General features: G+C 60.8%; 1 protein-coding gene across 4 annotated transcripts in view; it reads left to right on the top strand.

Annotated features, from left to right (window-relative positions):
* Window positions 1-15,246, top strand: part of PRR5 (proline rich 5) — a 50,855-nt gene that overhangs the window by 18,833 nt on the left and 16,776 nt on the right. Inside the window, exon 2 of one of the 4 annotated variants that reach the window (XM_044940782.2) lies at window positions 7,413-7,535. In XM_044940782.2, the coding sequence (XP_044796717.2) occupies window positions 7,423-7,535 (113 nt within the window). In that variant the 5' untranslated portion in view covers window positions 7,413-7,422. Of the gene's footprint in view, window positions 1-7,105; window positions 7,536-15,246 lie in introns of those variants that run through there. The other 3 variants (XM_044940783.2, XM_044940781.2, XM_025282706.3) reach the window with 3 other exon arrangements.

Raw genomic sequence — 15,246 nt, 5'->3', positions numbered from 1 at the left:
GAAGTAAGTGAAGAGACCCTTTTGGAGCCCCCAGACCTCCCAGTCCTGGTCCATGATCACAGGCTCCTCTCCTGGGCTTCCCATCATTAGTCTGAGCTCTGGTTGCCTGTGCAGTCCTTGCTCTTTCCAAGGATTCTTCTAAGAAAAGGCTGCTGGCCAGGAAAGTGCCTGGGGAGGAGAGAAAACTGGACATCAAGCCCAATCCACCCAGCTCTGCCCGGCGTGGCCCCGGTCCACCTGGCTACACAGTGGGGATGTGGCTCAGAGCTGCATTTATCCAGGTTGAGAAAGGCAGAGTGGCCTCCTGCTTTGTTGGCGTTCAGGGGCCACAATGCCTTGGCCAGAAGTTACCTGTCACCTCCTGCCTCCTAGAGTCTGTGTGCTCCTGTTAGACAAGCTGGGAGTAGGGGACGAACGCGTCTCCGCTTTGCTGGATGTTGGGGCCCGACCTTGCCACATTTGGCTGTGAGGTTTCCCGGATGCAGAGGTCAATGCCGGGGTCTGGGTGGGCCAGGGTGCAGGCTCTGTCTGGAGAAGGCGATGCCCTGGTGTCTCAGGGCTGCCTTCACCAATTGCCACAGACTGAAATTGACTTCCTTATAGTTATGGAGGCTCATTCAATCCTCCCGCTCACCCTGGGAGGGACATTCTACTGGGGAGCCTGAGACTTGGGGGCATAGGGGCTTGCAGCGGAGGCGGCTGAGTGGGGAGCAGACCCAGTTTGGAGGACTGGGAAGCCTGGAATTTCTCCTGCTTTGCTCTCCTAAGTGTACCACAGGGACCTACCTATAGACCAGAATCAGGGTTCCACAAAAAACCCAAAACTCCAATACTTTGGCCACCTGATGCGAAGAGCCCACTCATTGGAAAAGGCTCTGATGCTGGGAAAGATGGAGGGCAAAAGGAGAAGGGGGCGGCAGAGGATGAGATGGTTGGATGGCATCACCAACTCAACAGACAGGAGTTTCAGCAAACTCTGAGAGATACTGAAGGCCAGGGAAGCCTGGCACACTGCAGTCCTTGGGGTCGCAAAGAGTTCGACACGACTGAGTGACTGAATAACAATAAGAGCTGTACAACACTGTCCCGGGAGAGACCTGGAGAACCAGTTGTTGAAGATGGGAACCTGAGGCTTGGCAGAGCCTCTAGTGGGTGCCGTTTGGGGATCTAAGAACAGGGACGTCTCCTGGTCAGAACGCCCGCCCCCACCCCACCCCAGGCCTGGGATCCAGATCCAGAAGGAGGAGGGGAGGGTTCTGAGAGCAGAGGGCAGAGGCCACTAGTCTGGGGAAGGGGCTCCAGGTGGGTCCTGGGGTCAGCAGGTTGGGGGCAGGAGCTCCGCTGGTAGAAGGCTTGAGGGGACCGTGAACATGTCAGGAGATGGCAGATGGCAGAGCTCGGAGGGGATGGTAAGCTCCCCCCGACGGCAGAGACCCTGGCTTTTTTGTCCCCTGCTGTGTCCCCAGCGCCTAGTGCCAGGCATGCAGTAGGTGCTCAATAAATGTCTCCAGCGTTTTTAAAGCACTGGGGAGGTGGGCTTTGTCCCCCCAGCAGCACAGCATCCCTGCCCCCACGCTTCTTAGCTGACAGCTTAAGCAGGCAGCTCACCCCCACTCACCTTCACTGTCTCCATCTCTGAAACGGGGTAATAATAGTCAGTACTGACTCTGAAACCACCAGAAGGGACACTTTTCCCTGGAGCATCTTGGACTGCAAGGAGATCAAATCACTCCATCCTAAAGGAAATCAACCCTGACTATTCATCGGAAGGACTGAAGCTGAAGCTCCAATACTTCGGCCACCTGATGTGAAGAGCCGACTCATTGGAAAAGACTCTGATGCTGGGAAGGATTGAAGGCAGGAGGAGAAGAGGGCGACAGAGGATGAGGTGGTTGGATGGCATCACCGACTCAGTGGACATGAGTTTGAGGAAATTCTGGGAGATGGTGAATTACAGGAAAGCCTGGAGTGCTGCAGTCTGTGGGGTCTCAAAGAATCGGACACAACTGAGCAACTGAACAGCGGCAACGGTGAAGCCAGAGAGAAAAGCTCCCAAGTCTGAAGACTGAAGGCAAAAGGAGAAGCAGGCGGCACAGGCTGAGATGGTTGGATCGCATCACCGATTCAGTGAACACGAATTTGAGCAAACTCCACGAGATGGTGAAGGGGAGTCTGGCATGCTGCAGTCCATGGAGTCACAGAGTGGGACATGACTTAGTGACCGAACAACAACCTTGAGGGCAGGACCCACCCACCTCTGGTGGTGGTGCCCCCACCCCAGGCTGGGCACAGGGGCGCCTCTGAAAGTCCCCCCACTCACGAACTATATAGTACATGCTGCTTCTGCTGGCCTGGTGCCCATCCAGCCTGAGGACTGGTTGTCCAGCCTTGGGACAGTCGTGGAGAACCATCACATTGCAAAGCCTTCGGAGATGACCAGTCTAGTCGCCAAGTGATGCTGGCGTCACCGTGGCTGATGGGGGCTCAGCCCTGACTCCAGTCTCTTTCTGCGACTCTCACAGCCAGCAGCAAGCCACCCTTTGGCGTGCACCGCACGACCGTGTGAATGGTCTCGTCCCACCTCCCCTCAGCATGGGGGTCCTGCCCATCTCAGAGAAAGGAGACACGCACCAGGCACTCCCCTCAGGGTTCTCTCTGCCTGGGTGAGGCCCCTCCCAGCTGTCCAGGCCCCCAGAGTGCAGAGCGCTGGCCGCTGGGATTCCCCAGCGAACTGGAGGGACAGTCCCAGCCTGCTGTGGGGAGCACCAGCCTTTGCCACCAGGGGGCGGAAGTGCCCCTCCGAGCGGGCAGGGTGCAGCTGGCTGAGGTCAGCGCCAGCAAGAGGTCCACGGGGCTGGCGGCTGCCTCTTGCCTGCTCCTATCCTACCCCTGGTGGCCTAGAAGGCTGGAGGCCTGGGTTCCAGGGCCTCACAGACTTCCTGCCATCCTGCTCCCAGGTGTCAGGCTGTCCATCTGTGTAGTGGGCACATGACTGAGCCATGCCCAGGGGTTTGCAGAGTCCCTGAGATACTTCCGAGCAACCCCAGGCCTCACCCCCAAAGATCCTGGCTGGAGTTCCCAGCCCTGGAGGACTTTCTGACGCCAAGTCCCAGTGCCTTGAGCCCATCCTAAAGGTCATTGCCAGTCCTCGCACCTTGACCATGAAGACAAAACCTCTGGACCAGCCCCTCAGCACAGTCATACCTCAAGGATCAAAGACACCTGCGTCACGAGCTCCTGCCACAGCTACAGGGAGCACGTGGCCCCTGAGGGCTTTGTTAATGTTCAGTCGCTCAGTCGTGTCTGACTCTTTGCCGTTCCGTGGACTGCAGCACGCCAGGCTTCCCTGTCCTTCACCATCTCATGGAGGTGGCTCAGACTCGTGTCCATCGAGTCAGTGATGCCATCCAACCATCTCATCCTCTGTTGTCCCCTTCTCCTCCTGCCCCCAATCCTTCCTAGCCTTAGGTTCTTTTTCAATGAGTCGGCTCTTCACATCAGGTGGCCAAGGTATTGTAGCTTCAGTATCAGTCCTAATGAATAGTTAGGGTTGATTTCCTTTAGGACTGACTGGTTTGATCTCCTTGCAGAAGGGTTTTATGGGGTCTCATTCCCATGTGCCTCAACCCCATCCATCTTACCGATGGGCAGACCAAGACCCGAGAGGTCACCTGACTTGATGGCAGGTCCAGTGGACCCCCGTTCTGCCCAGGGCTCCCTCCTGCAACAGAAAGAAAAGCCCTGTGGGTCCCCCTTATTGACCAGGGTCCTGTACCAGGTACTGACCTCCCACTGGTTGGGGAGGGCTGGGATGAAGTTTGACTCCTTAAGGAGGAGAGGATGTGGTTGATGTCATCAGGCCTGGCACAGCTCTTGCAGCAAGGTTACTCTGGGAGCCTCGGGGGTGCATGAATGGGTACCCCTGTCTCCCGTTCCCTTGAATGGAGGGCATTCCCTTCCCTGAGTCCCAGGCACACACGAGCCCAACCCAGGCCCACCCCGCCATACGGTTGCTCAGTCCCCAACCTCTTACCTGGCGCAGGAGCCTCCATAAGTCAGTGGAGGGCCCGGTGGGCACCGGGAGACCCCGTGCCTGCCTGTGGGGGCAGCATCCCAGTCACAGCGGTCACGTGGGGCCGCAGGCCCAGGAGGCCCGGCCATTTGAAACCAGGAAGCCCGAAATCAGGGCTTCTGTGTCAGTGTCTCCATTGTGAAACCCTGGCTGTGGGCAGTTTTGGTTTTATGTTTTTTCCCCCACACCGCGAGCTGTGCGGAACACGTTTAGGGGCCAGACTTGGTTTTCGGCCTCCCCGTTGCCCCCTGCTTTGGGGGCTGGGATGGTTTGCCTCCCGGCCTCTGCCTCAGATTCCAGCCCCGGGGCCTGCCTGCTCCCCTGCCTGTCCAGCCCCCACCCACCCCGGGCCCCTCCCTGCCCGTCACTAGCCCAAGCACAGAAGACCCCTGGGTCTCCACTACACCCCCAGCACTGGGCCTCCTTGAGCCAGCCAGCCCCACCTTTGGCATTTCTGGCTGGCCACTTCTCCCAGCCTCTCCTCTTCTAGCTCCCCTCCTGCCCCGCTCCTTGGACTGCCCTTACCACCCACATCCAGAACAGTCCAGCCTCCCTCTGCACTGAGGCCCTGCCTGTGGCTGAGTTCTTCCCACCTGAGTGCGCCAAGCACACGAAGCCAGTGCCCTCCCCCGAGAGCCTCCAGCTAGGGAACCCGCCCTTCATCCTGTCCACCGGGATGTGAACGGATCCTGGTGGTTCTCTGCTGCATTTCCACCAGGGGCAGTGACAGTGGTTCTGCCTCTGTCCAGTGTGGCAGCTTTTTTTTATATATAATTGTATTCATTTATTTGACTCTGCTGAGTCTTCACTGCTGCACGGGCTCTTCTCCAGTTGCTGGCAGCAGGGGCTCCTCTCTCGTTGCACGCACAGGCTTCTCTCTGTGGTGGCTTCTCTTGTCGCAGAGCCGCGCTGTGGAGTGTGCGGGCTTCAGTAGTTGCGGCCCGTGGGCTCAGTAGTCGCGGTTCCGTGGCTCTAGAGCACAGGCTTAATAGTTGTGACTCAGGGGCTCAGTTGCTCCGAGGCGTGTGGAATCTTCCCAAACCAGGGATCTACGTTGGCAGACACATTCCTTACCACTGAGCCACCAGGAAAGCCTCAGTGTGGCAATATTTACAATGCATTGAATCCCTTCCCACCTGTGAGACAGATATTTATCCATCCATTTAACCAAATATTTACCACATACCTATTGTGTACTGAGCTCAGGAATGTAGTGCTGAACTGCATCACAGTCCGGACCCCTGGATGCCTGGCTTGAGGCATCGCATGGAAAAGTCATCAGATGCCCAGAGGGTAACCCCTGAGCCTAACCCAAGGTGAAGGCAGTCAGAAGCGGGAACAAGGAGAGGCGGGACGGTCCTCCAAGAATTCCAGGCTGTGGCCTTGATCCCCAGGGCAGTGGGAACCAGCAGGACCGCCAAGCACCGGAGGGCGCATGGTATGCCAAGGGTCACCCTGGCCACCACCTGGAGGACGGGCTTGCCCCGTGACCCGGGTGGCCCCAGGCAGACCAGTCAGGAGGTGTCTGTTGTCCTGGGCTGGGGAGGTGACAGTGGAGGTGGAAGGAGCAGACAGGGTCCACAGTTGTTTCTACAAGGGTGTGGAAATCACCAGGTCCTTCCTGGCCTGTCGTTCACGCTGGGTCATGCAGGTCTCAGCCTTGGGGGTGATGTACTCTGGGGGAGTCAGAGGTCTCTGACCCCTCGATTCTGAGCTCAGAGTCAGGGGGCGCTGCTGGGCAGGACTCTGCCTCCTGAGGATGAGGGTAATGTCTGGTGTGCAGTACGTGCTTGGGAAACGTTGGTTGATTTTCCCTGGACAGTGTCTCCTCCCCAGTCAATACACCTCATATGAGGCTCTCCTTGCTCCTGGAGCCACAAAAGATGCTCATTGGTTACTCAGCCTGGGCTTGGCAAATCATCCCACCTGGGGCATTCAGCAGAAAGAGCCCCGGCCTTGAGGGGGCGGGGGGTTGAGCCAGACCTCTCCCCCTCCACGCTAAGGTGCAGATTCCAGTCTCTGAGTGGGGACGGTAATGTGGACCTACACTGTGTCGGGCTGAATTACTAAGACCAGCGGGGTGGGGGAGGGGGGTGGCGGCAGGGGCTTTGGTTCTGTCATTGACGGGCGGGGGGTGGGGTGGTAATCTCATACAGAGAGCCTGGATGGGGGCCTGGGAGGCCCCCGGGCCTCAGTTCCATCTTCTGTACAGCACTGGGGGGAGGGAGCCTGAGCACCCTTCCTTCCCATGCTGAGACTCCAGGCTCTGCTTCTCCTCTCCCCCAGTGATGCATTTATAGGAAGACGTGAGGCCAGGCCTCTGGTGATAAAGACCTTGCTTCAGGAAAGGCCGTGGGAACACAGGAGGGGAGCGACACTGTCTTTCCCTGTCTGGTGGAGAGGGCAAGGGCCAGGGAGCCCCATGGGCATCCCAGAAGCTGGAGGGATGTTGTGCCATGCGCTCAGGAGGCCTGAGTTAGGTCCAGCTTTGCCGTTTGTTCATTGTATGGCGTTGGGCAGGTTCTTTCACCTTCTGAGCCTTGGTTTTCTCAACTGCAAAATAGGCTAAAGACCTCGACCTAGTTAGCCTTCATGAGAACCAGGGAGGAGCCTGTGTCCACATGGCGGGGTCTTGAGAAATGTGCCTGGGCGCAGCCTTTAGTGGGGAGGGATGGCGCGGTAGGGGGCACTTGGTACAACTGCCGCAGGGGTCCGGGACCGGGCACGAAGCAGAGCACCGTCGGGGTGGGGCCGCAGGGCCTGTCGCGGGGTGGGCGATTGGGGTCGGATTGTGCAGTCGTGCGTGTTGTTTTCTGGTGGGCACTCGTGGCCCTTGGAAGAATAGAGGGAACCCAGAGCGCGACCCCAGGAGGGCCGCTAAGGCTGCCTTGGAGGAGCCGGCCCCGCCCCCAGCTCGTGGCCCCGCCTCTGCACACGCCCTCTCTGGAGGCCCCGCCCCTGCTCTGTGCACGCCCTCTCCGGAGGCCACGCCCACGCCCCGCCCCGGCCCTGCACCCCGCCCCCTCAGTCCTGCCCCGCCCCCGGGCCCCTTTTGCGCCGGGTCCGCGCGGTATCCGCCGAGCTCCGGGCGCTGCGCGCCGCGGCCGTTCGGAGCAATGATTAACCCGGCGCGGCGGCCGGCGTGGGGCCCGGGGCGGAGGCGCGGGGCCGGGGCGGGCCCCGGGAGGGCCGCCCGGCTTCCTGCTTTCGCCCAAGTTTCCTCGTAGAGGGCGCAGCGCCGGCTGGGGCCCGCGGCGCGGCGTGGCGCAGGGCGCGGCGCGGAGCGCGCGTGGGCGCGGAGCCCGCCGCCAGGGGAGGTCACCATGAGGACTCTCCGCAGGTTGAAGTTCATGAGTTCGCCCAGCCTCAGTGACCTGGGCAAGAGAGAGCCGGCCGCCGCCACCGCCGCGGACGAGCGGGGCACGCAGCAGCGCCGGGCCTGCGCCAACGCCACCTGGGACAGGTAAGGCCGCGCCCTCCCGGCCGGCCCCGCGGGTCCCAGAGCCGGGGGCGGGGGGCGCCTGGAGCGAGGGACTGTGCCCGGGGGCAGCTCTGCGCCTCCCGGGTTGCGGAGAACTCGCTCCGCCGGAGTTACGCGGGCGGGGAGGGAAGTTTAGTGCAACGTGTTTCTAGAACGGAGGGACGAGACCGCGGGCCCGGGGCTGGTCCCAGGGGCACCCCTACCCCACCCCGCAGCTGGTGGGTGGCTGGGTGGACCTGGATCCCGCAAGCCTGCCTTCCTCCCGGGGTCTTCCCACGTCTTCGCCCCCCGCCCCTGCTCATGGCAACCTGGGAGGTAAATAGAGCAGGAAGTATTTATCCCATTTCGCAGATGAGCTTCGCCGGCGCAGTCGATGGGTTGCTCTGCTTCCTGTTTCTGCGTTTAGGTCCCTTCGGTCGGGAGTGGGGGCGGCCGGCTTTCTCTTGAGCGCGGGGGGAGGGCCCCTGCCCTCCCAGCTGTCAGCAGGGGTGCAGCAGCAGCAGCTGCCTGGCATTCCTGAGACGACCCTCCCCCAGCGAGCCCTTCCCAGACAAGCAGGGGCCGTGGGAAGTCCCACCCCCACCCCACCAGCTTTGTTTAAAGAGCGAGGCTGGGGGAATCCGGAAAAAGAGACGATTTGTTTAGTGGGATTTCCCACCGTGTTTGCTCAGGAGCCCTATTCAAAAACATAATTTCCACCAAAAGGAAAGTGGGAGGGGAGGAGAAAAGAGGGGCGCAGGCTGTCCAGGGGGGCTGTGGATGTGAGCCGCCCCCCCCCCCCCCCCCCCACTGCACACGCCCTGCCAGATGCTCCACCGTCTGTGGTCTGGGCCACCAGGAAACCAACTGTCAGCGTGGACGCTCACCTATTCCTGAGCGTGGCGGGAAGCTCAGGGCTGCCAGCCTGAGACCATCCTCTGTGCCCTTCGCTTCTGTCCTCTACCAGGTTGCAAACGGCTTGAGAGTTAGGGACCAGTCGGCCTCAGTTTCCCCATGGGTCAGCATTCCTTCTTACAGGACTAGTGTGGGGATAGGGAGGGAAGGACTCCCCTTAGGGCATCTCCTGGGCCCAGTGACCGCGTGCTGCCCAAAGAGGCAGTTCCTCCACCCGCAGCACTGAGAGAGAAGCAGTCCCCCTCCTTGTCTCTGCCCTGATCCAGCCTGAGGAGACAGACAGAGTTAGTTCACATTACAGGTCTGCCTCTTCCCTGCTTGAGAGAGTCACTGAGCCTCCCTGGTCCTCAATTTCCTTGTCCTTTAAAATGCCCACCTCCTAGGCTGTTGTAGGGATTAAAGGTGAAGATCTGTATTCAAGCCCTCAGCATGTGTCTAGCACGTAATAGGTATTTGGTAACTCACGACTCAAGCTCAAATTCACGCTGGGGACATGTCAGGGTGGGCCTTGTCGGGATAGGTTTTGGGAGGGCCTCTCACGGGTTCCCAAGTGGCACTGCTGATAAAGAACCCACCTGGCAGTGCAGGAGACCTGAGACATGGGTTCAGTCCCTCAGTCAGGAAGATCGCCTGGAGAAGGGAATGGCTACCCACTCCAGCATTCTTGCCCGGAGAATCCCATGGACAGAGGACCCTGGCTCCCGTCCGCAGGGTCACGGAGAGTCCGACACGACTGGAGCAACTGAGCACACGTGCGTGCTAGAAGTCTACTGGTTCCTGAGCTTTCACCAACAGCAGCTTTCTCCTGCAGTGCTCAACGCTACTCGGGGGTCTCCAGGCAGAGATGGGGGCACCCTAGGATCGGCTCTGAGTCTTCTGGAGCCCAGGGGGGTGCCTGTAGGGAGAGGCCACATGGGCACCCCCACTGTTTTGTTTTTTTTTTTAACCTAAAGGAACTTTAGGACCTCAGAGCCGTTCTGTGCCCCGTCTCTGGCGGACTGTAGGGTGTGGCCCAGCTGGCAGCCAGCTCCCCCCAGGCTCCTAGCCACCTAGCCTTGGACCCGTTGCAGCTCGACCTGCCCTGCCACACTCCTGCGGCTGGGCCCCTGCGAGGGGCCCCTGGCTCACTTTGCCTGCTGCCACCATAACCCGGGGAGGGAGATACGATTACCACCCCGCACCCCCATTTAGAGGGGAAGAACGAGAGGACCAGGAGGCCTGCCCATGCTGACGCCACAGAGCACAGCGCCTGCTGTCCTCACCCTGGCAGAGAGAGCCCTGAGTCAGGGAGGGGCAGGGTCTTCCCCACTGGAGCTCCACGGGTATCACCAGGGGGCCTAGGCCTCTTCTGGCTGCCTGCTGGCCCACCCCGACTCCTTGCAGTATTCCCCAGGACAACAGCCTCCGGGCATGGGGTTAGTGCGGGACCTGCCTTGCTGAACTGTGGATGCCTCATTTTGAGTCCAAAGTGAACCCCTTTTTTCTTTGTGGCCATGTTAGTTTCCCAGGGCAACTGTAAAAAAATTGGCACAAACTTGGTCCGTCTAGTCAAGGCTATGGTTTTTCCAGTGGTCATGTATGGATGTGAGAGTTGGACTGTGAAGAAAGCTGAGCACCGAAGAATTGATGCCTTTGAACTGTGATGTTGGAGAAGACTCTTGAGGGTCCCTTGGACTGCAAGGAGATCCAACCAGTCCATCCTAAAGGAGATCAGTCCTGGGTGTTCATTGGAAGGACTGATGCTAAAGCTGAAACTCCAATACTTTGGCCACCTCATGCGAAGAGTTGACTCATTGGAAAAGACCCTGATGCTAGGAGGGACTGGGGGCAGAAGGAGAAAGGGACGACAGAGGATGAGATGGCTGGATGGCATCACCGACTCGATGGACGTGAGTCTCAGTGAACTCCGGGAGTTGGTGATGGATAGGAAGGCCTGGCGTGCTGCAATTCATGGGGTTGCAAAGAGTTGGACACGACTGAACAACTGAACTGAACTGAACCGGTGGCTCAAAACAACAGAAAGTCCTTCTCTCCCAGTCTGGAAGCGCAGGAGTCCAAAATCAGGTGTCCGCGGGGCCTCCCTCCCTCCGGAGGCTGCAGGGGAGAGAGTGTCCCTGCCTCTTACAGTTCCCTGTGGCTCCTTGGCCTCTGGCCATGCCACTCTGTTCTCTGTGTCTGCCTCCACCTGGTCTTGTCCTCTGTGTCGAAACTTCCCTCTCTTTCCTCTTATACCACTCGTAGGATGTAGCGCCCAACCTAAATCCAGACTGGTTTTGTCTCAGAGTCCTTTACTAATTACGTCTGCAAAGACTCTGTTTACAAATAAGATCTAGGGCATTGGGAAGACATGAATTTCTCGGAGACCCACTGCAGTGACCTGGCCCGGTCCTCTTGACTTCCCTGGGCCTCTCTCTGCTCCCTCATCTGGACATGGGACAAAACACAGAGCACGTGCCCGTGACGGCGGCATCCACGCGTCACCTGGCCGCTCCTTCTTCGTCCATTCGTTCACCAACTGGCACTGTCCCAGCCCCAGGCATGGAGTCGGGAGTCGAGGAAGGGGGTCAGGAGATAAACGGGGCCGCAGGAAATCCACGAGGCCCGGGCGGGTGGTAGTCAGTGCTGGGAAGAACACAACCACGGGGGAGTGTGAACGTTGGCCACACGTGGCGGGGACTGTGCTCCCGTCTTCTGTGGGTGCGCAGGGGAGCTCTGGGTGCAGGGCTGTCCCACCGGGCCGCACTCACGAACCAGGAACTAGAGCAGAACCATCGGCAGCTGTTTCCTAAGCCCCTGCGGCTGCTTTCTGGGGTGGGTTGTGCCCTGTGCCCGGCCCAGGGCTGGCCCTGCAGAGGGCTGGCTGCCTCACCTGTCGCCCCCACCCACAGCCCCTCGTCCCCTCCCCAGGGCCTCGGAGGTGGCATGCTATGTCCCTGTCTGTCCTTGTGCTGGCCCCGGTTAGCACCTCGCTCGGTCTGGACCCTTCTGTGTGTGCGGGGCGTCGAGCTGCACAAAGGTCATGTCCCTGAGCTGAGGGGCCAGCTGGGGGACAGGCAGAGCCCCCCAAACCCTGGCCTGAGTCCTGCATTTGGACCACAGGGTATAGACCATTAGGGAGCCCTACTCCTCACCTGAATGCCTGAGCCAGGCGCCTGCCTGCCTTCTGGCTGTGGGAGCCCATGCAATGCAGGGGCGGGGCCCTCTCGCTCCTGCAGACCCATCTCTAAGGCTGCGATGATGGTCTTCAGAGAAACCGAGGCCAGAGAAGGACAGGGCCTTGACCAAGAGCCCCTGCTAATGCTGGGTCTGAACCCTGGTCCGACTTGAAGCCACAGCCCAGGGCTCGTGTCCACCGGGGCCAGGCCGGGCGGGGGTTGGCGGTGAGAGCCCAGAGGCTGCAGCCCACCCTGCTCATCCGCCCATCCCTGGTCCTGGAGGGGCGAGGCGGGGGGCGGGGAGCGCAGAGCATCCTGTGCCCGGCTCTCCTCCTGGGCCCTGAACGCCGCATCCCTCCGATGGAGGTGCCCACCCCCAACCAGTAGTGGCCCCTGTCCCAACCCTGGGTGTGGAAGAGGCTGCCTTCCTTCCCTGCAGCAGCCTGAAAGGTGGGACTCCTGCCCCCACCTTGCAGATGAGGACTCGGAGGCGAGGGGACCTGTCCAGTTCTAAGTCCAGAGCTCCTGCCACCACTTCATGGGGGTGGGTCTCTGGGTGGCCGAAGGAGACTGGCTAAAACCTCCAGGGTGACCGGTGTTTGGGAGCGGGAGGGGGAGGCCAGTGGGGGCCTGTGCTTGGCATCCCCGCCGCCCCCACATACTCAGTCTGGGGCACCAGGCAGTTAAGAGGGTGAGGGGCGCACCTAGCGGAGGCCTGCACTCCTCGCTTGTTTTCTGAGGCTCCAGAGGCAGGTCTGGAGCAGAGCAGGGCCCACGAGGCAGGCCTCCGCCTCCAGGCCTCGCCCTTGGCCCCAGCCTTCCCAGGAGTCCCTGGAGATGTGTTGTGTGACCTGCCAGGGTTTGTCGCCTGCTTACTCTCTGCCAGGGTTTCCTACGTGGACGGATGAGTGACAGTGAGAGGTGCGGCCAGGGTCCCACCTGCTGGTGGCCCCACACCGACACCAGCCCACGCCAGGGCAGCCAAGGCAGGTCCCCCCAGAGCCCCACAATCAGCCCTTCCTCCCCTAGCCTGAGCACAGGGACCCTGGCCAGCTCTGAGGGCAGCAGGTCTGGGCCCTATCGTGGGGACCGTGGAGCCTCACCCAGGGGTCCGGGCTTCTCTCCTCGCCCTGTGCTCGGGTGACAGGTGCTGAGATTGGTTTCTGCCGTCCTGTCTCCCTAGGTGGGCGGGAGGTCTGGAGAGGGCCTCCCAGCAAGAGGAGGTGATGGGTCGGCCTCCACTCGGGCCCCTGGGTGCCTGCGGTTTCTACTGGGCCACTGCCCGTGTCCTGGCTGGGCCTGCCCGCCTTGCTCGGGGAGGCCACGGGCTAGGGTTTCACTTCTGTTTGAGGGGAGAAGACCCACTAGGGCTTTGCCTCTCCACTCCCATCCCACCACCCCCGGTCTCCTCTCTAGCCCAGCAGGGCTTTATTCTTGACCCAACTCAAAACTTTAGAAACAGCGTGGAACATCAGCTGCAGAGACCTTGCCTGGCCGCCACCCCCATTTGGAGCAGCCACGTGGGGTGGGAGGACCGTGGGCCCCGGGCTTCTTTCTGGCCCCACCAGGCATCAAGTTGTATGACACTGAGCGTGCCCTGGCTTCTCGGAGCCTCACCGTTTCCTTCTGCAGCTTGGACTATCATAGTCCCCACCTCATGCCATGGTTAGAAGGAGATGGAGAAAAACCCAGGGCAGATGGTAGAGCCGTGGTGGATGCTTCTAGGGGCACCCCCTGCCCCCCCCAACCCCCACAGTCAACTCTGATGGTGTGTGACATACGTAACCCCACAGGGCGCTATCTGTTCCCCAGTGTCTCCTACAGCGGCTGCGATTATATGAGTCCCATTGTACGGATGGGGAAACTGAGGCACGAGTGGTCCAGTCTTGGCAGAGGTGTGCAGCCAGGGAGCCCAGAGCTGGGGTGCAAACTGAGACCAGCCTGGGTGCTGGAGGTGGGCAGGGCAGGATCGGGGTCCACAAAGCAGGAGGCCAGGATGACTGGGGAACTCAAGGGGGACCCCAGGGCTGGGCAGGGCTCTGCATACACGTAGAGTGGTGTGAGGCCTGGGCTGCGAGAAGCAGGCAATAATCCAGACAGACCTCTCCTCTTGCAAAAGAAGATAGGGTCAAATACACTCCCCACACAGGTGGGAAGGGAGAGGGTCCTGACTTCATGGTGAGCCTGCAGGAGAGAGGACAGCAAGAAAGAAGGCCTGAGGCAGGGCGGGGGGCGGTGCAGGTGACCCAGTGGGTGCTGGACCCCCAAGGGCCTCCAGAAGGCTTTTCCCAAGAGCCGGTCTTCCCATCCAAAGCCACATGGTTAGGGTGGCCTTTGGGCGGCGGACCAGAGCGGACTGGGGTTCCTCCAGAACGTTCTCTGGAGGAGGAGGAAGGATTTGGAGAGGCTGCTGAGAACAGCAGGACCAGGCCCGGGAGGCTGACGAGGCCTTCCCCAAGGCCGTCCCCTCGGCCTGACAGAGGCCTGGGCCGCAGGGAAGACAGCCAGGCCCCTCTGAGCTTCTGCAGTGGCCAGGCGCCATGGGGCCCCACATGCCAGTGCCCTGGGCTCCCGCCCCCAGCAGGACTGGGAGGGGCTGACGCCCCACGGCCCACCGGGCGCGAGTCCCTGGCTGTTCGGATTTCAGGTGGCAGCTGCAGTCCAGCTTCCTGTGGCCGTTTGACTTCCCAACAGACTCTTACTTTTTTTAGCCTGTAAATGGGGAACAGCCTGACTGTGTCAGAGCTGTAGGCCGGGTCCACACAGGCCTCCTGACGGAGGCAAGCGCGATCCCCGCCGGGACCACACTGAGGCTCGGGCCTGGCCAGGCTTTCATCCTCCCGGCAGCCTGGGGGCAGGCACGCTTGTGACCCCCATTCCTCAGGCAGGAAGCAAGTGGGAGGGTGTGTGGCCCTGGCCATGTGAATGAGCGGCATTCTGGCAGCAGGCCCCGGGGTGGTCAGGCCTCAGGTCAGGGCACAAGGCACCTGGCCTGGTCCCCAGGTGTGTTCCTGCGCTGCTCAGGGCCGCCTTCACCCACCCGGGGCGTGTGGGCCCTGCCCTGCCCTGCCTCTTCAGGGTGCAAGCCGGCAGCCCTGCCCGCTGCTGGCCCCACAGGAAGTAGGAGCAGCTGTTGGGTGCGCTCGGTGGCCTCCTGGAACCTGGCCCCTCTGAACCTGTTTCCTCATCTGCAAAGTGGGTGGCCAGTCCACGTTACTAGGAACGGTGGGCCTGGGGAGAGCAGACAAGGGCTCCGGGAGCTTGGTGGCCGCCGTCTACTCCATGGTATGCACAGCAACGGGTGTCCAGCTGTCCCTAAACACCAAGAAGCAGTCTATGGTGCTGAGCTTTACAGCAGCAACCGGGTCCTACGTGGAGCGCGGTGGACCCACCAGACCTGGTTGTCACCCTTGGGTGCTTATGGCCGATGGCAGGAACTAACGTGGAAGTGAACGGCAAAGTGCCAGGATGTGAGGGAAAGGGAGGCTGTCAGGAGGGCTTCTTGGAGGCGGTGGCCTCTGAGCCAAAGCTCCAGCGTGAATAGTTACTTGCCTAGTAGATAGCATAAGGACCACCCCCCCGCCCCCGTAGGAGAAATGGATACAAATACCCTAAGGTATGGCACCAGTACTCTGCCTGGCAGG

Source organism: Bubalus bubalis, chromosome 4, assembly GCF_019923935.1.
Source record: "Bubalus bubalis isolate 160015118507 breed Murrah chromosome 4, NDDB_SH_1, whole genome shotgun sequence".
In the NCBI taxonomy this organism is placed as follows: Eukaryota; Metazoa; Chordata; class Mammalia; order Artiodactyla; family Bovidae; genus Bubalus; species Bubalus bubalis.
The sequence above is the reverse complement of the archived record's forward strand: the minus strand, read 5'-3'. Positions and strand labels throughout refer to the sequence as shown.